At 47.5% G+C, this 24,085-nt stretch overlaps 2 protein-coding genes and 1 non-coding gene across 3 annotated transcripts; 2 read left to right on the top strand and 1 right to left on the bottom strand.

Annotated features, from left to right (window-relative positions):
• Positions 1-8,997: 8,997 nt before the first annotated feature.
• LOC127297052 (uncharacterized) lies at positions 8,998-12,220 on the top strand. The gene is made up of 3 exons (XM_051327303.2): positions 8,998-10,207; positions 10,294-10,440; positions 11,291-12,220. The coding sequence occupies exons 1-3, from the start codon at positions 9,013-9,015 to the stop codon at positions 11,773-11,775; spliced, it is 1,827 nt and encodes a 608-aa protein (XP_051183263.2). The 5' UTR covers positions 8,998-9,012; the 3' UTR covers positions 11,776-12,220.
• Positions 12,221-14,506: 2,286 nt separating this feature from the next.
• TRNAY-GUA (transfer RNA tyrosine (anticodon GUA)) lies at positions 14,507-14,592 on the bottom strand. The gene is given in 2 exon segments: positions 14,507-14,542; positions 14,556-14,592. It is a non-coding gene; the product is annotated as a tRNA-Tyr (tRNA).
• A 2,260-nt stretch (positions 14,593-16,852) lies between these two features.
• Positions 16,853-20,998, top strand: LOC127297051 (2-carboxy-1,4-naphthoquinone phytyltransferase, chloroplastic). Its single transcript, XM_051327302.2, has 10 exons — positions 16,853-17,268; positions 17,509-17,612; positions 19,020-19,091; positions 19,190-19,328; positions 19,619-19,734; positions 19,880-19,979; positions 20,068-20,106; positions 20,208-20,318; positions 20,407-20,472; positions 20,563-20,998. Exons 1-10 carry the CDS (start codon positions 17,023-17,025, stop codon positions 20,671-20,673), a joined length of 1,104 nt encoding a protein of 367 aa, XP_051183262.1. The 5' UTR covers positions 16,853-17,022; the 3' UTR covers positions 20,674-20,998.
• Positions 20,999-24,085: the final 3,087 nt, after the last annotated feature.

Below are 24,085 nucleotides of genomic sequence, written 5' to 3' on the forward strand. Positions count from 1 at the left end.
TCATATAGTGGATTGCTAGCAGGACGTAGCGATCCTCCACCGCGGGGACGTGAACCTGGGTACGTCGTGTACCGCCTCGCTCCCGGAACTTCCGTCGTCGCCTTTCTCTAAAACCCAAGCCCCTCATGGTGGGCATTGCCGAGGAACCGCCTCGTCAATTGGCGCCGTTTGTGGGAAGCGCGACGACTGGATTTTGTCATCCGGGCGGGATCTCTCGCCATTGAAAAATTATGGATTGCATCTACATAGAGGATCGTGGAATTCGCCATCTACAAATTCATCTACCGGCCGGCCAGATTTTTATGCGTACAACATGATGCGCGCGAAGGCAAAATAATTTCCGTCATGTTCTTCATCTGAGGCTGTTTCCGCTATACGGGTGTGTGACCAAATCTCGCCTAGGAGCACAACGGCCGTGCCATCGCAAGACCCCATCAGTTTTACTTCCGTGAAGAATCCGAACTCTTCAATAGACAAGACTAGATTAATCAATTCAACAGCAAGCGAGCTCTAGAAGGCAAATTCAGTACGGATGCGAGTTTGGAAACTGGAGAAAAGAGAAGCAAAAAAGTTGTCGAGTGTTGAACCACACCCTTGCCCGACGGCCGGCAGCAGCCATTGAACGGATCTTTGGAAGCCTGGAGTGAGCTTCAAACCTGCACGTGACTACATGATGGCTAGATTTGTGGGGCTACGAATCAGATCAAGGCAACGTCCAAGTTAATCTACGCAGCTAATACGTGCTTGTGTAAAAAAGCTGCCGTGCACGTGTTTGTACGGAGAGATCAAGCCTCAAGACAAGATGATCGGGTGCAAAAAATCATTGGGTGAAGAAGTAAATCGGGTCCGACCAGCCAGATACACGGACAATCCGAAAAATACTTCGCCTTCATGTCGACTGCGCCGCACCTCCCTCTGGCTAAACGCCGCATCATATCTCAGAGCTCAGGGCTCGTTCTTGGCGGAGTCGTCCGTCGCGAACTTGCCATCCGGCACAGGACCATCAGGTCAAAATATGACTGCAGATCGGAACAAGCTTCGACTGCTTCACCGCGCACAGTCGCCACGATCGGGAGCTCGCTTGTTGCATCGTGGACCCGATATATTCGAGAGCTCGCCCGTCGACTGCCCTGCTCGGCTGACCGCGCCTGCCGTCGCGCACTCTTCTTACTCGGGGGCTCGCCTGCTGCGGACCCGACGTTACGGACCCGATATATTCGGATGCTCGCTCGCAGCGGATCGGCTATGTCGACCGCGTCCTCTTCATCGGCCACGTCAGCTAGGCGCCGCGTGGATTATCTTGGATGGTGCAACTATTTCAGCTGCGCCAGCCGCATGGACTATCTTGGATGGTGCAATTCCTGCAGAACTAAGTGTTCCTCTTCCTTTCGCCACACCCGATGATTGGGGAGGCGCCATTACATCATTACCTCCGGTCAAAAGCTTCATCACCTATGATTACTCGATGGACTTATCTTCTTCAACCCTGGATATATCTCCTCCCGATGCACTTTCGGGTCGGTGAATTCATCATCTGGAATATTCAATGGATATCATATTATATCGAACCGATGCGATCCCATTGGGAGCGCTGCAATTACTCGGGAGCTCATGGAAGGTCTTCAACTATTATGTCTGTTCCCATCGGGAGCGCCGGTTCGCTGGAACCCAAGAAGATTTGAAGACTATTACTCCCATTGGGAGCGCCGGTTCGCTGGAACCCAAGAAGATTTGAAGATTATTACTCCCATCGGGAGCGCCGGTTCGCTGGAACCCAAGAAGACATGAAGACTCAAGTTTTGAAGAATTGCAGTAATTCGGGGCACCCGAACTGCATCCTCAGGAACCTTGTTCGTATATTTCAACGAACATCGGTGCGATGGAAAATACGCCCAGAGATTGCACTCTAAAAAAGCCTCTGAAACTACGAGTGCTATGATGCAAAAGCAACGAAGACCTTGCTCTTTTTCTTTGCTATAGATGCCTCAAAGAGTGCCGCAAATAGCAAGGATCATGAAGCAACGAAGACCTTGCTCTTTTCCTCTGCTATAGATGCCTCAAAGAGTGCCGCAAATAGCAAGGATCATGAAGCAACGGGGACCTTGCTCTTTTCCTTCGCTATAGATGCCTCAAAGAGTGCCGCAAATAGCAAGGATCATGAAACAAACAAGGACGCTGACATTTTCCTCTGCTACAGATGCCTCTACGAGCGCCGTAAATAGCAAGAGTCTGGAAATACATATAAAACAACCCACGTTCAATATTTTACTTATGGAAATATCAAAGAACAACGGGCTCATCGGCAGAGTTAGTGCTTCCGATACAGTCGGGAGCTGCTGTCAGAACATACATCGGTTGAAAGCAAAGTTGCACATACAACGGGTTTAGCAAGACCTGCAACACGAGCTGATCACTCAAACAATTTGCTGACCAACGAATACACATACGCTTAAACGGGCAATTAAGATTTGCTCCTTCAAAATTTGCCAACGGCATTGACACGGTAACAGTGCATATATATGTACCTACCGAAAAACTTACAAACAATGGCATCAACGATGCTCAAGGTGCATTAAGATTGCCCCTTGAAACAAACAACAATGTGTCAACGGCACCTAAAGAAAACTATAAACATCGAGTTACTCGACTTGAGTCTACTCACGGTTGCAAGCATCAGTGCCCAGACTCGGGGGCTACTTCCATCGGGAGCGCTGGACGCGCACCCGATAAAATTATCGGCTCCTCAGGGCCATCATCTCAATCATCGCCTCCTCAGGGCCATCATCTCAATCATCGGCTCCTCAGGGCCATCATCTCAATCATCGGCTCCTCAGGGCCATCATCTCAACCATCGGCTCCTCAGGGCCATCATCTCAACCATCGGCTCCTCAGGGCCATCATCTCAACCATCGGCTCCTCAGGGCCATCATCTCAACCATCGGCTCCTTAGGGCCATCATCTCAATCATCGGCTCCTTAGGGCCATCATCTGAATCATCGACTCCTCTATCTATGGCATCTCAGAGTCATCGGCATCAAGTTCTCGGAACTTGAAAAAGTCTACGGTGTTTGACTTAGCATTTTTTTACACCTTATACATAACTATTTCATATTTATCTACAGGCTCGGGCGCTACTCCCATCGGGAGCGCTAGTCGCGCACCCGATAAAAATATGGCAACCTCGCCAACAAAGAAGAATAAAGTTGAAGATTTCGACATCAACAATCAAGATCTTCGAGTAGTACAACTTGAGTCTATGCGTGGCTGCAAACACCCGCCCATAGACTCGGGGGCTACTCCCATCGGGAGCGGTTCGCGCACCCGACCAAAAGCAACTTCGACTCTACATCAAGCACAACATTCAACAGATGATCAAGACATTCGGCGAAGACAACTTTAGTCCCTGCCCGAAGCTTCACTTCGGCCAGACACTCGGGGGCTACTGACGTGGGCATAACCCTTCGGGTACTCGACATTGCCACACCCGGTGCAAACTATGAAGGTGGACCAGCACGAGGACTCGACAAGCTGGACCTGCACGCGCCTCAACTTGGACTACAAGGAAAGAAGATTCCAATATGAATCCTACTAGGAATCTTGTAAACCCTAGCTTGGCTGATATATAAAGCCAGGCAGGGGCACCCCTTAGGACAAGCACAATCAGAAACATAATCATAGAGGCGACTCGCCTAGACATCGCAACTCGCGGACTAGAACTAGACTAGATACAACTACTCCGCCTATGGCGGCCCCCTGTACCCATATATTCACATAGTGGATTGCTAGCAGGACGTAGCGATCCTCCACCGCGGGGACCTGAACCTGGGTACGTCGTGTACCGCCTCGCTCCCGGAACTTCCGTCGTCGCCTTTCTCTAAAACCCAAGCCCCTCATGGTGGGCATTGCCGAGGAACCGCCTCGTCATAGTTGGTACTCTCTCTCCCATGTACTTCAATACAATGATCTCATGAGCTACCTTACATGATTAAGATCCATCTGATGTAATCGGTGTTGTGTTTGTTGGGATCCGATGGATTGTTACATTATGATTAGTCTATCTATATAAGTTTGTGAAGTTATTGTTGCTGCAATCTTGTTGTGTTTAATGCTTGTCACTAGTGCACGAGTGGCATGATCTTAGATTTAAGCTCTATAATTATTGCTTAGATTGTATCTACAAGTTGTTTGCACATGTCTATGTCCGAAACCCGAGGCCCCAGAGTGACAACAACTGGGATAACTGGAGGGAAAGGCGTAGGTATGAGGATCACATGTTTTCACCAAGTGTTAATGCTTTGCTCCGGTGCTCTATTAAAATGAGTACCTTAATTGCCAGTAGATTCCCTAGAGGCCCAGCTGCCACCGGCTGGTAGGACAAAACATGTTATGCAAGTTTCTCATTGCGAGCACGTATGACTATATATGGAAAACATGCCTACATGATTAATAATCTTGATGTTCTGTCTTAATGCTATTTCAATCCTATCAATTGCCCAACTGTAATTTGTTCACCCAACACTTGTTATTTGAGAGTTACCACTAGTGTAGATAGCTGGGAACCCGGTCCATCTTTCATCATCATATACTCGTTCTATATGTCATTGGAAGTAGTATCAACTATTTTCTGGTGCCATTGCCTCTGTGTTACTATTACTGCTGTTGTGTTACTGTTACTATTGCTCTCATATTACTGCTGCTTTCACATCACCCCTGTTACTAGTGCTTTTCCAGGTGCAGCTGAATTGACAACTCAGTTGTTAAGGCTTATAAGTATTCTTTACCTCCCCTTGTGTCGAATCAATAAATTTGGGTTTTACTTCCCTCGAAGACTGTTGCGATCCCCTATACTTGTGGGTTATCAGGGTGACATGGGCATCCCCAAGCTTGAGCTTTTGTCCATACTTCATCTCATTACATCATTCTTCTCTCCCTACACTTGAAAACTTCCTTCATACAAAACTTCACAGAATTCTTATTAGCAACATTAGTACAATCAAAATAACAAATCCACTTGGGTTCAGTTCTAGCATATATCAAACATCTATTAAAGCATTAACAACTGTAGCAACCTCTTCAAAAAGCCCTTTGCTCAAAAGAACTAAAAAAGAAAGAGAGTAAGAGGTAAATGAAGATAGTGGTAGAAATCTGTCAAAACTCAAAACAGAACAATAGGTAAAGATCGATTTTTTTTTCGAAAATCTTCTGACGAGGCGGTTCCTCGGCAATGCCCACCAGAGGTTAACAAACCTTGTGCCGGATAGGAATGAGAGCGGGGATTGGGTTTTAGAGAAAGGCGACGATGAAAGTTCCGGGAGCGAGGGAAGACACGACTACCCAGGTTCACGTCCCCGCGGTGGAGGATCGCTACGTCCTGCTAGCAATCCACTATTTGAATATATGTGTACAGGGGGCCACCATAGGCGGAGTTATTGGATCTAGTCTAGTTCTAATCTGCGGGTTGTGATGTCTAGGCGTGTCGCCTCTATGATTTATGTTTCTGAATATGCCTCGCTAAGGGGTGCCCCTGCCTGGCTTTATATAGCAGCCAAGCTAGGGTTTAAAAGAGTCCTAGTAGGATTCGTATTGGAGTCTTCTTTCTTGTAATCCAAGTTGATATTCCTTGTGGGTCCAGCTTGTCGAGTCCTTGTGCTGGTCCATCTTCATAATCTGTATCGGGTATGGCAATTTTGGGTACCCAAAGGGCTATGCCCACATCAGTAGCCCCCGAGTGTCTGGCCGAAGTGAAGCTTCGGGCAGGGACTAAAGTTGTCATCGTCCGAATATCTTGATCATCTGCTGAGTCTTGAATCTTGTGCTTGATGCAGAGTCGAAATTTCTTTTTGTCAGGCGCGCGAAGCGCTCCCGATGGGAGTAGCCCCCCGAGTCTATGGGCGGGTGCTTGCAGCCACGCATAGACTCAAGTTGTACTACTCGAAGATCTTGATGTTGATGTCTTCGGGTTTATTCTTCATTGTCGACGAGGCTTCCATTTTTTTTATTGGGTGCGCGACTAGCGCTCTCGATGGGAGTAGCCCCCGAGCCTGTAGATGAATATGAAATAGTTATGTATAGGGTGTAAAAAATGCTAAGTCGAATACCGTAGATGTCTCGGAGGAGTCGATGATTTAGATGATGTCCGGGAGGAGTCGATGATTTAGATTATATCCCGGAGGAGTCGAAGATTTGGATGATGTCCCAGAGGAGCCGATGATTCAGATGATATCCCGGAGGAGCCGATAATTGGGGTAATATCCCAGAGGAGCCGATAGTTTGGGTGATGTCCCAGAGGAGCCGATAATTGGGGTGATATCCCAGAGGAGCCGATAATTGGGGTGATATCCCAGAGGAGCCGATAATTTGGGTGATATCCCGGAGGAGCCGATAATTTTATCGGGTGCTCTTGTTAATGCGAAAACTCGAGGAAGTGTTCCATACCTTTCTTGATTGGGAATTGATATTTAATAAGGTTAGGCGGTTGTTCCTCGCCGTTATTATCTGAATACCTTTCTTGATTGGGAATTGATATTTAATAAGGTTAGGCGGTTGTTCCTCGCCGTTATTATCTGAATGCACTAGTACTTCACTGCTATTGATCGTCTCATCGTGTATGGCTGCATAGACGCCTTGTCTTTGATGCGTTGGCTAAAGTAGCTGCATCTTAGTCTTTTGCCACTGCATCATAGTCGAGTTTGCACCCACCTGCAGAAAGGTTTCCCCCACCCTAGGGCTACCCCTTCCCCCAATATGGTCCTCTCCTCCCCCAATACAGGGAGGTGCAACCTGTCCCCTTCAAGCACGCAATTTCTTCACAGGTAGAAGGCTCCCTCTCTCTCCACCTCCCTTGCGGAGCTCTCCGCCTACGCCTAAAGGCTAGAATACTCACTCCGTGAGCGCAACCACTTCACGAAGGAACACCGACGTATTGATTCACTGTACGTGTGTGTACGTGGGAGGGGTTGACCTTTCAATCCTATGAGCAAGGAGGAGATACAATCTTCGTGGCTGGGAGGGATACCCCTAGCTGCGGGGATCTCCGCGTTCACAAGCTATTCCGCACTCGCTTGGTGAGATGATCTGGATCCAATCTTTTGCTTGCATCTTCATAGAGCCGATACTATTTGTCCAAATTGTTTTCTCGGCGGCATTCACATCCAAGAGGAATGGTTTGGTCTAGAGGGCTTGATTAGCTGGAGATTTTCTTTTTACGGGGAGAATTAATATGCGCAAGACCCAGCTCAGGCCGATCGCTTACCCCTTCGCCAGTGGGGCCTATGCCATGAGCAAGGAGGAGATATATTCCCCGCGGCTAGGAGGGATACGCCTAGATGCGGGGATCGTCGCATTGAGAAGGTCTTTCGCACTCGATTGGTGAGTTCATCTAGTTCTAATCTTTCGCTTGCATCTTGATAGATTCGATCTTCGTGTTTTCATAGCATTTTTTCTGTCTACGATAGGTGCTCTTGCTAGCGAAAAGTGGGGGGTGGATACAAGAGGAAAATTCAAAATAAATTGAGCCCCTGATAGGTGTTCCACATGGAGGCTGAAGTTTTAGGGGATGTGCTAGGCAGTGCACCCTCAAAACCCCTAAAACTTATAATGGCTCTGCCACTAAAACCCCTGCTTTAGGTCATGCTTTCTAGTGACTTCTAGAGTTGCTCTGATACGTCGCCACACTTCTCATGCTGCCAAACAATATAGCTTAAAGCACAATATCCAAAAGAGTGAAAGCCCCATCTGATCTCATCGTCGTCATCGTCAAACTCAAATCCAAAACAGACCCGTTGGTTTCTCGTCTGACCTGCGCGAACGAGACGACCCGACGTCGCGCGCAACGGTCGAGCCAGTCCAAACGGCACAAGGCTGTATGCATGTATCCTTTTGGTGCGTGCACGGGTGACGTCGGAAGCTACTACCCACTGCCGTGCTTGAGCCGCGCGTGTGCGTCCCCGCACCGGTAGTCGATCGTAGGTTTCGTTCGGCACGGCAGGTGTCCTCCTCCGGAGCTGCCTTCACTCGATCACTCCCCCGCGCGACTCGCGACCTATATCTACCACCTCGCCCGCTTCCTCTCGGTTCATCGTCTCCCACCGCCCGCGCTTCTCCCTCACCTCCACACCACACCTCTCCTGCTCCTGTGATCCCAGTTCCCAGCCGTGAGCACAGTGCAGACGACATCCATCGCCGCCCCGGCCAGCTGCATCGATCGATCGTCAACGAGGGAGTTCTTCGTCCCCCTCCTCCGCGAGATCGGCTCTGCTCCAGCTGGTAATGCCCTGGCCTCCTCCTCTGATATTTCCTCGCCATTTTTAGACCAGAGAACATGCACACCTCCCAGATTTTCCTGCAAAAAGACAAGGTCCAGATTAATTGTGGTGGGGCGTTACGATCCTAGATCGATGGAAGATATGATTCGCCAAGAGGGAGATCGAGACAGACAGCCCCTAGCTGCTAGCTCAACCTCGCCGGAAACGAACCACCTGCCTATCGCTATTCGCTACCAGGATGCAGAGCAGACAAAATATACCGGCCATATTTCCCTGTTACTTTGTCATTGTTAGACCACCACAGGCACTGCAGAAAATGATCTGATCACGATTCCATCTTTGCCACGTGCAGCAGCGCTGCTGACGGCCACGAGCCTTCTCCGCCGCACCGCCGTTAACCGACGCGCCGGCACCGGCTAATCAAGCAGCTGCAACGCCTGCTCCACGGTGTCTTCAGAACAAGTTACCTGAAGTCTGAACGAGCTGCGGCGTGATCGATCCTCTGAGTCGAGATGGCCAAGATCGGCTGCTTCTGCGCTCTGCTCGGCGGCAGCAGGAAGAAATCGAAGGTCAGTACAGCACAGTAGCGGTCTCGCTTCTTAATTATCCAGCTGCAGTGTGTCTGAAAGATATTGGAAATCTTCTGCTGATTAGTTGGTATAGAACCGGCACGCTTGTCACGTGTTTGCACTGTTGGATTATAAAAATAATTGACTAGTAATAAGCTCGTGTAGCTGATCCGTCGTTCATGGCGTGTTCGCAGGATGCCAAGAAGGTGCCGTACGGCAAAAGGGCCAACGGACACGACTGGCAGAAGGTGAAACCGGTGGAGTCCATGGACGGGACGGACGCCGCTCCTCCCGTCGTCTGCAAAGGCGGCAGCATTGACAGCGCGCCGGCACGCGACACGAAAGTTGTCGCCGCTCAGACAGCCGTCGAGGTGGCATGTCGAGGTCGTGACGGCGACAAGGCGTCGACGGCGAGGGTCGTACCGAACGTCGGCCTCATCGGTGCAGCCACGGACTCGTCCGGCTGCAGCAGTGACGGCGGCGACAAGGACGCTATCAGCGCCGCTGCCGCACCGGACGACGTGATCATGCCCGACGCCGTTGGTCGCACGCTGCCGAACACTCCACTGAGGCTGCAACGCTCGTGCTCCAACATCGAGACGGCGAGGTCGGGCTGGAAGGCGCTCGACGACACGCTGGCGCCTGCCAAGTCACGCTCGCACGAGGACCTCGTGGCACTGCCCGCCGGCAGCCTGCTCGCCAGCCCTGATGCCAACGGCGAGGCGGGCGGCGGGAGCCCGGCGTCGTCGGTGAGGTCGACGTGCAGCGCGGACCGCGTGATGCTGCGGAGGCGGTCGTCGAGCCAGGTGCTCCCGTCGCGGAGCCGGAAGCCCTGGTGGAGCCTGTTCCTGTGGAGCCACCGCAACCTGCACCGCCCCATGTCTTCATCGCCGCGGCCGCCCGCAGACACAAACGACAACGACGACGGGCGCCGCTCCCACCAGCGGCACGACGGGTACACGTCCGACACGGTCGGGTCCAAGAAGAGCAAGGAGATCGTCTCCCCCGCGGAGGACGAGCCAGCCCGGGCGATCCCGAGCCAGTGGGTGGCGTTCTCGGCGGAAGCCTCGTCGTCGCTGGACCGTGTGAGCGCGTGGGTGAGCAGCTCGTTGATCCACGCCGAGGATGGTGATGATGACGGCATCGTGGAGGTCGGGGAGTCGTCGGGGACGACGAAGTGGCACGCCCAGGCGGTGCCAGCGCGGCGGCGCAGCCCGGCGAACGAGGCCGCCGTCCAGGCGGCGAGCAGCGTCGTGAAGACGCTCAACGCGTTCTCGACGGTGGCGCACGTGTCCGGCATGGGGCTCAAGGTCGTCCCCGTGATCTCCGCCTTCTCCAGCCTCCGGGCGGTGAACCTCTCCGGCAACCTCATCGGTAAATTACACTACATTCCTACTCGTGATCGGAGGCAGTAACATTCCTGTCCTAATCTAATCCAGATCGTTGGTTATTTTTGGCAGCTCACATCGCGGCTGGATCGTTGCCCAGGGGCCTGCACGCGCTGGACCTGTCGAGGAACAACATCGGCAGCATCGAGGGCCTGCGGGAGCTGACGAGGCTGCGCGTGCTCAGCCTCAGCTACAACCGGATCGCGCGCATCGGCCATGGTAAACCGCCCACCCATTTCCTCCCTCGGCAACCAAACATTTCATCAGTTAATTTCGCATTCATGTGGTACCCCGTTCTGGTGAAACCCTGGGCTCGCAAAACCCTATCTTGTTCATGGTTCAGTGTCCTTCTCCGTGGCTGGCATTACTGCTGCTGCTAGTATTCAGATCTTGGCCCCTGCTAGGTAGGAGGAGTACGTGTGGTAGTAGAATGGTCCAAAGTTCAGGCTTTTAGCCGTGCACAGCAATTCGACAGGGGAGAGTCGTGTCATCCATCCTGGGAAAAAGCTTTTGGCTCCTGGTAGACGCCCAGCCCCAACAGGAGTTCCCATGTCTCGCCTTCACCTGGCCGCGCACGCGCAGGACACAACCTGAAGGTCCAGAACCGATATGGACATCTCGCGTCCGTCCTGCATTCCGGTTCGTAGTTTTCGATGTTCCTCGTGACGGCGCAGCTAATATGTACGTGGTCAGTACTCAGTACCGATCGTGTTGGATCCGTCGCAGCTTTCCTTGTTCCCTACTAGACTGCTGCTAGACACTAGACAGGCGATGCGTGACTGGATGCCACACCGTCGGTGAGCAGCTAGCTGGTCCAACTGGTCACCACGTACGTACTCCTTAAATATGGCCTCGTCTGTCCACCTATGCGGCCGTCCTTGTTTGCTGCAACACGGCAAAATACGATAGTCACTCATCGCCAGCCTTAAATTTCACCAAATACGATGGCCGTCCTTGTGTAAAAGCTTTTTTTTTTACATACTACTTGTCTACAACCTTCTTCTTAATCAATGAAAATGGTTCAAAGAAACTGACCAGCCCGCGTGCTCTATCTTGCTGAACAACCCAGGGCTGTCGAGCTGCACGGCGATCAGGGAGCTCTACCTAGCCGGGAACAAGATCAGCGACGTGGAGGGGCTGCACCGCCTGCTGAAGCTGGCGGTCCTGGACGTGAGCTTCAACAGGATCACCACGTCCAAGGGCCTCGGCCAGCTCGTCGCCAACTACAACTCCCTCCGGGCGCTCAACATCCTTGGCAACCCCGTGCAGGCCAACGTCGGCGAGGAGACGCTCCGCAAGGCGGTGTCGGGCCTGCTGCCGCGGCTCGAGTACCTCAACAAGCAGGCCGTGAAGCCGCTGCGTGCAAGTGAGGCGGCCAAGGACAGCGTCGCCAAGGCGGCGCTCGGGAACAGCCGCTGGAGCTCGCGGAGGCGAGCGTCGTCGCGCCGGTCCAGCCTCAGCCCCGGGTCGTCATCGAAGAGGGCTGGGAGCAGCAGCAGGAGCAGGTCCAAGAGCAGCAGCAGGGTTCAGAGCTCCAGCGTCACGAGGAGGTGAGACGATCAGGCGCGCGGTATAAACAGTGTTACATTGACACTGGACTTGGAGGGCGCTGAGATTCAGAGAAATGGCGTGTGCTGAAAAATGCAATCCTGCCATATCAGACAGGCACTTGCAAAGGAAATCAAGCGATTCCTGATGAACCCGAAATGATTCAGGAAAGAAGAGGCATGCAATCAGTAGTCAGGAGGTACATGCATCTGAGGGTTGCGAGATTTGTTAATAAGGCAATGCTGTGATATCGACAGTGTACTTGAGAAGGAAGTGCAATTCAGGTGATTCCTGATGAAACCAAAATGATTCAGGAAAGAAGAGGCGTGCAATCAGTAGTCAGGACTCAGGACCTAGGTACATGCATCCGAGGGTTGCGAGATTGTAGTAGTCTAGTGTAGTGTATTGCGGTTTGGGGGCAAAACTCAATACGAGGCTTTGGCTTGTTTGATCTTTCGCGCACACATTAGTACAGTGTTTGATGAAATCGAAATGATTCGGGAAAGCTGTGTTCTTGGGGGACAAAAGTGTATTTGATCTTTTCGCGCAAGCTGTGTCTGAATTTATCTTGCTATGTTATACACATTTACTACTATGTTGAATTGCTGATTACTGCCTGGTATCCCTCACCTAATGAAATATGTGTAGCCCGATATCAACCACACCAGAGATGCCAAGGGATGAAAATAGTATGGAATCTTTCCGTCAATTCGGGCGGCAAAAAGAAATAGAGTACACATTATTTTCAGTTGAAAGTTTACACGTTTGTGGGAGACAATATTGGCTACATCATTATTTATTTTCAGATTTTTTTTGAAACTTAGAAATATGATTTTAAATTACTTTTTAAAACAGGGATCACTAGTGCCCATGTGCACAAAATTTCTGTCCCATGCTTCGCCATTTTCTTACAAAATAACTTGAAAATGGAGATTTCGTTTCTCCGTCTTCAGTTTTCTTGGGTAATTCTCGTGTTTTAGCTTGGAATAATTCGTCATTTGGATCATTCAACGTCATTTTTAGGGAATCTTCCCCATTCCGACTGAGTTGGAGCCATCTTGGTGTGTACCTAATGCCTTCTTCGACAATGTTCTCTAATATGGATCTCCATCTTCAATGTGCTGCCAAAACTTGGTATAAGCGTTGTTAAAATATATATCCTAGCCCTTTCCAACAGTTTGGACTTTTGGAAAACTTGGCTAGTGCATCAATCTAATATGGTATCAGAGCCAGGAGGTCTCAAGTTCAAACCCCGGCTAACGCACTATCTAATCTACTATGAATAGTTGCAGCTCCCGATTGCCCACGTCTAGTGTCTTCCCATTTGTCCAGCCTAGACGTGAGGGTGAGTGTTAAAATATATATCCTAGCCCTTTCCAACAGTTCGGACTTTTGGAAAACTTGGCTAGTGCATCAATCTAATAAGCGTCATTCGGATCATTCGACGTCATATTTAGGGACCTTCCCCATCTCGGTGGTGTCCTCTTTTGAAGCAGTCACCTACTAAGGTAATATATACTTGTTGTGTGCAATAAGTTTTTTGAAAAATGCTTTCTACCTTATATTCACCTAGTAGCGTTGCAAGTATATTTGGCAATTGGATCAATTGTGTGGATCATAGGTTTAAATTACTTATTAGGGTGGGAGCAATCATCGTTATTTGGTCGATATCTGCATGAGAATAGAACCAATAGTTTGCTTATTTTAATTCTTCCATTATCTATCAAAATACGAAATTAAAACCCAACATTACCCACTTGTACCACTGTTGCTTAGCAGTTTTGGGTCATTGCTAGTAGTAACGACTTGTCACGATCCATTTGTTCATACAAAATCCATGTCCTAGGTTTATCAAAAAACATTCTTTCCATTGTCAAATTTTTTATACGAGGTACGCATGACCTTGCGAGCTCTATAATGAGCGGGAATTTGATGAAACATCTTCCGGTGCTAACTTAATGCCTGCTTCCAACGTCTTAGTAGAAAGAGTTCACGCTCATCCTCACAAGTGGAGCCAATGGTGTAGAAATCCAAGGTATTTAATGACAAAAATTGTTCTATTATGTAGGTCATCTACAAGTGTACAACTAAGATCCGTTTGTAGTCTTCTGTACATCGTGTTGAGCATCGTGATGTGTTTAGGGAGGATATGTAGAGGGGATTTTTTTTCCAACAAGGATGGTAACGTAATGTGTGTATTGCTACTCCATCCTCAATTCCTCATAGGCACCTTTGCAGTTTCTGTGATAGATACTTGTAATGCCCTTTTATTTCTGCCTTTCAGTGCTTGGATACTTTTGGATTTATGCAACAGTGTGCATTTTTGGTATGTGGAGATAGGATGTAATGCTTAAAGTGTCATTTTTTTTAAAAATAAAGCGAAAGAAGCCTCGCTATATGTTACTGATAGATTACTTTATCACCATATGTTACAGACAGGCGGCAAAAAATTAATAAATCTCATGCCTAAAGGTAATTTGTCCCCAACAAGGATATATGGTAGCCTCGCCATATGTTACTGACAGGCCACGAAACAAATCTCATGACTAAAATTTTAGGATGCATTTCTAGCAGATGGCTTGAGAAGGTTACTTTTGTTCGGCCCCTTTGATCAAAGTTCACGACCATCACCGCTTCGTAATATTTTATATTGCAAATGAAAATGTAGCAATAAAATACTGAGGAAAAATGAAGATATTTCTCCCAAATAAATTGTTCACAAAAATAAAAATAATAGTCCGACCTACCGGATTCGAACCAGTGACCTAAGGATTTATCTGCGAATACTACAGTCCTCCGCTCTACCAACTGAGCTAAGGTCGGGTTTTGTTAATTTTCACAAGTGTACCTATAAAGACAGTTAACTAAAACAGAAGCAAAAGAAAATGATTTTCCGCCCTCATTTTGGAAGTGTCTTAGAATCTTTTACTGGATGTGACGGAAGAGTTTACTGACCTCTAGGAAAAAAAACGGGCTCTTTAATGATGCGTGCTCCATCTAGTCACGTACTCACATAAAAATGGTGACATTTGAGAACAAAAGTAGAATCATACTCGCATTTTTATTCTCACCATAGTTGTTCTCCTCAACACGTTCTGCATCTGAAAGAAGAGGATACGATGACAGGGAAGGTAGTGTGCAAGAAAATTATTGTGAGTCCTTGTTTGCAAAGTCTTGCACCAGCTCTCAAGGGAGACCCTTTCTCGGCAAAAAAAAAAAAACGATTACGGATTTTGTACATGCTTGTATGGTAAGGAAATAATCTGTACCGTTCAGAAACAGGTTGCTTCAAGATCTGGAGAAAAGTAATGCAATAGGAATCATCTGCGTGCACTTCTTTCGTCGCGTGAGTCACTGCTTGTCCCTGACCTTTACTCTGGTCGGCATGAAGATTCTGTCCCGAAACAGACAACCTCATCTTCTCTTATCCATCTCCCCTCGCCCTCAACATTATTGACTCTGTAGGTAGGTACAGAGAAACGAAGAGCCACTCCGGAACGCCATTTCCGAGTTCTATTCAAGTTCCTCCGCCCAGGTTCTCGCTCTCGCCTACTGCAAAAAAAAATAGGGTCTGATATGCACCTCCTTCCTTTACCCACACGCGCGGCTGCTTCACGTTGCAGCTACCCCACCTCCCATCCTCTTCGCCGTGCTGCCGGCACGTAGGTGCAGTACAACGTTGTCGGACCTCCGTTTCTCCCCTCTCCTCCTCTCATTGCCTTGTTGATGTACTCATGGGCTCCGTGCACGAACGAAGGAGCGGACGATGCCGCGACGGGACGAGACAACGTGCTCCCGCGCGAAGTGGCTTATGGCCTTCAAGCTGCTCCCCGTCGCTCCGCCTCCTAGAAGCTCGTGCGGGAGCTCAGCTAGTAATCAAATTGCAGATGGTTTAACCAAAATCTTATGTACCAAGAAATTAGATGAGTTTAAACGTAATCTAACCCTCTCCCAGGTTCAGATTAAAGGGCTATTAGAGATGTAATGTCTAATATGTTTACGTATGGTGTAGTACACCAACATATACGTATCTCTCTATGTAATATGCCACACAAGGGGATTTTCCTTGATATATAACCGGCAACTCCAACAGATATGACCATTACCCTAAAATTCTACAGGTTCGAGGTTGTACTGCTCCGCGCGGACAACTCGACTGACATCGCCGAAATAAGAAAAGGAGAAAAGAAGGTAGGGAAGCGGAGACGATAGAAGAGATGAAGTAGAGAAAGGATGGAGGAACTTAATGGAGAAAAGCACATCCGAAAAACCCCGTGTTCCTGACTGTCTAGGGAATCTCGCCCTGACTGCTTTGTCACATTGTGCTGCCACTGCTCATGAAAGCCGCCATATTTATTTAGCCATCCCATGTACTCACATAATACAAAACTGATGACATGAGAAAAATAAGAATAAATTGTTTCGTCTCATTTTTGTTCTGACCATATTTATGCTGGAAAATTATGACAAGATGTAAAAAAATGGTGGTCTGCTAAGGAAAGACCCTGGGCCAGAGCGGGCCCGCGGTGCAGCGGCCTGTTATCCTTCCACCGTTGGAAGCGGGCAGTGAACGCTGCTCTGTGAAACCAGCCTCACGCGGTGCCTGCCACTCCAGGGACTGAGAGGCCGAAGCTTTCGCTCCAACCACTCGGCCCACTACGCAACTTGGAACGGGCAAGCCAGCGTGTAACAGCGCAGGCCCAGGTCCAGAGTCCAATCCAACATCCACATCACCTTAACGCCCCCACTCGGGTTACAAGCTCGCGTGACTGAGCTCGGCGGTGACTGTGCTCCAGCTGGGTATTTAAGCTGGTCGTTCTCCTTGCCAAGTAGCGAGGTGGGACTAAAGAGGAGCGGGGTGAGTGGCTGAGCAGCGAGCGCGAGACAGGCAGGAAGGAATAAAGCAGCGGAGTGGGCTCGAATGCGGCAGGAGTTCCACGGCCCGTTACGAGCAGGCCTCTTTATCCCGCGCCAATCAGTCACCGACACAAAATGGATTTTTTTCCCAGGTGGAACGCCTCTCCGCCGCTAAACTCAAAAAACTTATCTCGCTTTCACTCGGCACCCGCCCACTGCCTGCCGGCTGCCGCGTCGACGTCTCCAATCCCCATAGCCTTATCCATGCACGCCCACACCGAAGCACCGCACGCACCGGCGCTCCCAGACGCCGCCGTCGCCGTCGCCGGCACCCGCGGCCCGCTCGACGGAATGCCGCTCCTAAGCTAAGCTAAGCTCCCATATCAACCAAAGCCGATGCCGCTCGCCGGCATCGCCCTCGCGCCTCTCCTCGTCTCCCACCACGCGCCACCCTCTCCCCGTGCCAGCGTTGCCGCTGCTGCGGAGGCCGCGAGAAGGCGCCGCGCGCTACGGCGAGTACGCTGCTCGGCCACAGCGGCGTCCGGCGGAGCAGGCGGGGAAGCCGGCGAGCTGTCCCGCGCCACGCTGCTCTGGAGGGCGGCCAAGCTGCCCATCTACTCCGTCGCGCTCGTGCCGCTCACCGTGAGTTCTCTCCAACCTCCCCCCCTCCACATTGCCGATGCAAGCTCCTGCGATTCAGATCGAGCTGTAATTCTACAACTGTTAGCGCCCCAACATGCAATTCAGAACTCACTGTCTGGAACTGCAGTGAGAACAAGCCAAATTGGCAGTTCCTTTGGGGGAATTGCACGACATTTGGTGGCACTGCCACACATGCAACTGTGAGTGCCTTACGCATCTGTATTTGCTGCTTCGATGCAGGTAGGGACTGCTGCTGCCTACAATCAGGCGGGCGTGTTCTTTGCCACGCGCTATTTTGGTCTCTTGGCTGCTGCCGTCCTTGTCATCACCTGGCTCAACCTGAGGTGAGACTGACATCAAGTAAAAGTAATGAGAGAATAGCCAGTATACCACTAGTGAAAACCGAGAGTTCCAAAATACCACTTAGAAAACCAAGGTTGCCAAAATACCATTGCAATCTAGTTTTTCATGCCAAAATACCACTATCTTCTAACTGAGAGTAACACTCTCACAAAAGGACTCGTATGCACTTGCCTCTTCACACACCACAACAGCCTTGACATGTCAAAACCAGATTTAGTTAGCTCACATACCCTTACCATCAGAAACAACATGATTTCCCAGCACGGTTCAAGAGAAGAAAATGTGCTTAACCTAGACAATGGCATTAAGTGGCAAATTCATACAATCTTAGCGAGTCTATTTGACACCTGGATTCAACTTAGTATCAATGTGGCTATTTCTATTTGACTACAAAAAAAATTATTTGGTCCAATATGACCTGAACTGATACACATGTCTAGCCAAGAATATGAGTCCATTGAGTTGAAATAGCTCAGAAATGCATGCAGCCTTAGAAACTATTTAGGCTGTTTTAGAGTTCGTTGAATTGGGAGTGGAACTGACAAAAAAAAAATTATGTGCATTGCAATATGGTGGAAGTTTGTGCTGATAAAGTTTCAATCGTGTAGATAGAAATAGAACTGCAGATCCTGCTGTATATCCTGGGTTCACTGCCCCTCTGCTTATCGTCTGTCAGAACATAAATCATGCGGCGAGCGAGCAGCAGGCTGCGGCGGCCGGCCGGCATCAAGCAGGAGGCATGACCGGGATATGGGCAGGGGCAAGGCACAGCGAGCGAGCAGGGCCGGGGCGGCTGATCGAACAGCAAGCACGAGGCGAGGCTGAAAGCTGGGCATGGGCGCCGCATGGCGAGCGAGCAGGGCCGCGGTGGCCGGCTATGTAGCAGGAAGTTGGCATGGAGGACGGCCGAGGGAGGATATGCCGTGGATCTACACTGAGAGGAGCTATACCGGGAGGAGCCAACAATGGCTGCACGCTGCAGTCGGGCGCGCCACCATGGCCATTGCTGAGACGAGGACGAATGGAAGAACGAGGTCAGGGGCCAGGTTCTCTCTTTGGTTAGACAGGGGTAGTTTGGGAGTTTTGATAACACTGAGAAGGACTTCACAGCTTGACTAACGGAAAAAGTTTGACATCTCACGGCAGTGCTATTTTGGCAATGAGAATCAAAATTCTGATGGTATTTTGGCAACTTTGATGTTTTGAGTGGTATTTTGGAACTTCCGGTTTTAACTAATGGTATATTGGCTATTCTCTCAAAAGTAATACGATACTAATATCAAAAGCATCGTTAGGCTAGCTAGCTATTTGTTCTGGTGAAATGACCCGTCTCATTTCTCTGTTCTGTACGTACACGGATTTATGTGTATGTTTTGGCTTGACTGCAGCAACGACGTTTATGATTCAGATACCGGTGCTGACAAGGACAAGAAAGAATCTGTCGTTAACATTGTTGGCAGGTACTGGTCGTTTCCAATATCAAACCGTCACACTCTGAGCGCTTGCATATACCTTGTTTTTAGAGGTGAAACATTTGACAGCTTATTGTGTTGTGCAGTCGAACAGTGACACGGAATGCTGCAAACATTTCCCTTCTGCTCGGCCTTGCAGGGCTATTTTGGGCCTTTGCAGAGGCCGGGGATGTCAGGTTTATTGTCTTGGTGATATCTGCAATCCTCTGTGGTTATGTTTATCAGGTAAACTCTTCTGCCCGTTTTGAAAGAAACCTTTCTGTTTCTATGCTTGTAATGTGTATCATGACACGAGTATTCTCCTTTTGGAGATAAATTGTGATGCATGCATCTTTGTGTTCCTATCTAGTAGAGGCCTGATCCATTTTAATACCTGGCCATTTAAAATAAAAATTGACAGAAGTACATGGCATATTTCACTTACCTTCTAAATTGCATATATTTTTTCAGCAAGATTTAAATTATGTCATAATGTTTCCATCTTTCTAATATCTTATACATTCACATTTTTACAGTGCCCGCCATTCCGATTAAGTTACCGTGGTCTAGGCGAACCATTATGTTTTGCTGCATTTGGCCCATTGGCTACGTCAGCTTTCTACTTCTCAAACAGTAGCAGAAGCATTTCAAGGTACACTGTAGAACAATTAGTCCTCAGTATGGATAGGCAGCACGGTAGAGTGTTGAGGGGTTGATCCTTTACTTCAATTTATCTACAGAAATGTAAGGCTCCGTAATAGCTAACCAGTTTCTCTTGAAATATTGGCATTTGTCAGCGGAGCTGTGCTTCTCCCTCTCAGTACAACTGTCATAGCTTCCTCCATTATTGTTGGGTTGACAACTACCCTGATACTCTTCTGCAGCCACTTTCATCAGGTATAAACGCCTGACATAAATGATTGACACAGTAATTTTATATATCTATAAAGGGTTTTTTTGCTGATAAGACTCGGATGATCTATAGATTGATGGAGACAGAGCTGTTGGGAAGATGTCGCCCCTGGTATTTTACTTTCTTATCATTTTTTGCTTCAACATCTCTGATTTCATTTTTGTACAAGATTTGGTGTAATCTATGTTCTTTGTATATGCATCTCTAAACAGGTAAAAATTGGCACCAAAACAGGAGCGACAATAGTGATGCTTGGGGTCGGAACCCTTTACACTCTCTTGGTAACTTTTGGGATAAGCAAATATCTCCCATCATCCTGCATTGTAAGCTAGCGATCCATGCTGTCACTTCTGAAAAGAAAAATCATCCCAAAATACAGTTCTTAGCTCAGCCATTACTATTTTACTTCAGGTTCTTGCTGCCCTGACTCTCCCTCTTGGCAAATGGGTTGTGGACTATGTGAACAAAAATCATGATGTAAAGCCTCCCTTTTGAATCTTTCCTTTTTTATGTTCTGAAAAAAGTTCATTGGTTTTATACTAACACTAGTTGAAATTACATATGCAGGATAATACTAAGATCTTCATGGCAAAGTATTACTGTGTGCGGCTACATGCCTTGTTTGGGATGGCATTGGCTTCTGGCTTAGTGTTGGCTAGAAAAGGTATACTAGTCTAACAAACAGATGGCCAACCTGTGATACACCATTGAGGTAGAAGCAGATAAATGCTTCTTGCACTTTCAGGCTGAATAAATACATGAACCGTGACAGACATTTTTGACAGCAAAATACAGCGGCAGTGCCTTTTTTGAGGGGGATAAGACCCTATTGAGATGAAAATGCAACAAGTAGCCTCTTCTGAAACTTTATAGCAGTCTCTTTTTTTTTTTCTTTTTCTCTTCTTTTCTTCTTAGTTGGACATTGTCCGGCTTTTATACATGTAAATTGTAAACCCGGCCTCTTTCAACCCAGATATGCCATAAGGTACAGAAATGTTCTACATTTTCCCTCCAAAACAAAAAAAAAACATTGTCGTCCAGGTAGGACGACGTCAAATGGCCAACACACTAATGGGGCCACACAGAGTAGGCGCCGTTGACTTTGGCGCTACATATTTACATATTAATTCCTGTCTGCAAAAGATAAGACATATGAACTCAGTAGTACATCTGGTCATATGTGTGCCTTATTTGTCGAAGCCTACTGGGTCCTGGTTTGAACTTTCTGTCTGCTTACTTCTATTTTTGTTTTTTAGTTTTTATACTTTTATATTTCTTCACATGCCATTATTTTTCTTCTGGTTTTTTTTGTTTCCCTTCTCAATTTCATTTCTTTTCAATTCTTCGATACTTTTATCTTCCTTCTCAAGACAATATTTTGCTTCTTTATTTCTGTTTTTCGTTCCTTGAAATTTATTATCTTTATTCAGGAGACACAATTTGAAAAAAATAATTAAAAATCTGATACGAGCACATTTTATTATGTTCTTATATTTACCTATGATACTATTAAACACATAGAAAATGAATGGTCAGGATTCATCAATTAATTGTTACTATATTTGTGGTGAAGATTATTGGCACATTAGCATGCTAGAGTCTACTTGCATTAGGTAGAAACAATGGAAATGCATTTGCTACCTGAATAACTACCAGAAAATTAATCATACACAAGAACAATAGTTGCGCAACTAAAGGGGAAAATTGATATCTGTTCTTAAAAATAGGATACACATATTTTAGCATGTATCTGAATTGTCACATAAGTCAGACGTTTTAATCATTGTGTTCAGGCCACAAGGTTGAATGGGTCTCCCTAATTTTCTACACTAGATGACATCCTGGCAAATTCCCGTATAGCATTGTGTTAGACTCACATACACACACACATCAGCAACTCCATCGTTTTGGCAGAATTGCCACGGTTGATGGCATAATCTCCGTAACTCGCTCAGGTGTGTTGCCATGTTGTGCATTGCATATGCATGCGTTGATGACTCGATTACTTGAATGTCACTATGTTAGACTTTTCTGTGTATTCATATCAGCATTTCCACTTTTAGGGATTAAGTGTGAGACCCGTGATAGGTTCTACTCCTCATGCTCGGATATGTTGCCACGTTGCGAATTACATAAGCACATGTCAGCAACTCACACTCCCCGATGCACAAATGTCGGACATGTCTTTTAGGCAGAATTACCGCAGTTGCCGGCAAAATTTTCTTAGCTTTCTCGGGTGTGTTGCCCTGTTCCACACTACTACATGTGCATGCAACGATAACTCAAGTACTTAATTTGATGTCACTATGTTAGGCTTAGTATGGTAACAAAGTATTTCTAAAACTGAAGTATTTCAGTGCATCGACGAGGAATACTTCAGTTTTTTGATACCACAGTATTTCTCAGTTTTGGGCAATACTTCAAGGTGTTTGGGAGATAGCTATTTTACTGTACCTTTGACTGGTTGTTTCGTTGCATGCAAGATCCTTTTGACTGACATGCGAGTGCATAGTATAGCCTCACTATGTACCACCTGTTCACACAACTACTCCGTACTAAGTTAAATAGTGGATTGCTATAACATTTGAATTTAATGTTACCTAGCTAATTCATGTCCTCAATCTGCATGGCCGGCCAGCCGTGCAGCTCGCCCACTCCCTCCGCGCAGGCGCCTACGGCAAGGTAGCGCAGCAAGGCCAATCGGCCTTCTTTTTCCCCGTTGTGGCATGCCCATCATCACAGCCCGCCTCGGTTCCCCCATCTCCACGCCGGCGCAGCGATGGTGCAATCAAGTTGGAAAAAAATCATGCCATAGATTCCCACAAGAATAGACCAGAACCAACCTTCTTTTCCTTGTCCTGAGCTTCCTTTCTTCATAGATGAGGAAGACATCGCCGCAGTCAGCCGTAGACGAAGAGGGTGCGAGGAGGCAGATGTGTTTTTTGCGTTTCACCGTTTAGGAAAAAACAGGTCGGGGCTGAAGTTTAGAATACGTCAAAAAAACTGAAGTATTGGAGATACTTCCGTTTCTAAAACCAACTTACTCCCTCCGTTCCAGTTCATAGGGCTTGCGCGTATTCCTAGGTTGTCAATTTAGCCAACATAGTATCATTTGTATAATATAAAAATTATATCATTAGAAAGTAGAACATCTAAGATTTCTAATGATATATATTTTGTAATGCATATGTTGCATTATCATCGTCAAATTTACAATCTAGAGATACGCGTAAGCCCTGGGACGGAGGGAGTATTTGTTAGACCCAAACGCTTTGAAGTATTCAATACTTTATAATTTTTAGATACTGAAGTATTTCCAAAATACTTCAAAAAAACTTTGCTCCCAAAGAGAGCCTAAGACTTTTGCATGTATCCACATTAGCATTTCCACTTATATGCAGAAGTATCGTCACTGGCGCCAAGATTTGCCGCGTGTTCTCGCATGTGTTGCCATGTTGCAAACTGCATAAAGACGTGTCAACAATTCACACTCACTGATGCACAAATGCCAGTCGTGTGTAGCCATGTGAACTTATTTATAACATTTAATAGAGGCACCAGACCTCTATAAAACCCGAGGATCCCATTGTCAATCTCTTCCAATAGCTCAGGCTAACCAACATTCACCCACAACTACGATGAGTATCCATATTGCGCGTGGCCATTGCCCCCATGCTGGCGATAACCTCATATGGTATGTTCATCTCGCAAGATACAAAACCATTTGTTGCACTCACACTCACCAAAATATGATGTGATACATAATTATATACTTTCTCTTGGGTAACTGTTATTAATTGATTGTTTTCAAAAGATCATCATTTTCACAACAAATTGCATAATCAAATTCCACAATGAGGTAAGTCATCCTATGGTTTGTGGAGGTTAAACTTCATGGGATACGGGATGAGAGATATTTTGTCTTGATATTTTCAACATGCATTTTATTCAGTACCATGACACTTAATATATGTCAAAAAATATTTGGGAAAAACAACTCCAACTACTATTTATTGCTGACACGTTATATTATCCAACCTGAAAATGAATGATGGAGACCGTGAGAACTAGGACTTCCAAATTGACGAAA

Source organism: Lolium perenne, chromosome 4 (assembly GCF_019359855.2).
Source record: "Lolium perenne isolate Kyuss_39 chromosome 4, Kyuss_2.0, whole genome shotgun sequence".
Lineage (NCBI taxonomy): Eukaryota > Viridiplantae > Streptophyta > Magnoliopsida > Poales > Poaceae > Lolium > Lolium perenne.

Excerpts from the sequence above, each read along its gene's own strand:
- LOC127297051 (XM_051327302.2), top strand. The coding sequence starts at position 17,023 with ATGCCGCTCGCCGGCATCGCCCTCGCGCCTCTCCTCGTCTCCCACCAC. Across the intron at positions 17,613-19,019 it reads ATCACCTGGCTCAACCTGAG|CAACGACGTTTATGATTCAG; the intron begins GTGAGACTGACA and ends GCTTGACTGCAG. Across the intron at positions 19,329-19,618 it reads TCTGTGGTTATGTTTATCAG|TGCCCGCCATTCCGATTAAG; the intron begins GTAAACTCTTCT and ends ACATTTTTACAG.
- LOC127297052 (XM_051327303.2), top strand. The coding sequence starts at position 9,013 with ATGGCGTGTTCGCAGGATGCCAAGAAGGTGCCGTACGGCAAAAGGGCC. Across the intron at positions 10,208-10,293 it reads CCTCTCCGGCAACCTCATCG|CTCACATCGCGGCTGGATCG; the intron begins GTAAATTACACT and ends TATTTTTGGCAG. Across the intron at positions 10,441-11,290 it reads GATCGCGCGCATCGGCCATG|GGCTGTCGAGCTGCACGGCG; the intron begins GTAAACCGCCCA and ends TGAACAACCCAG.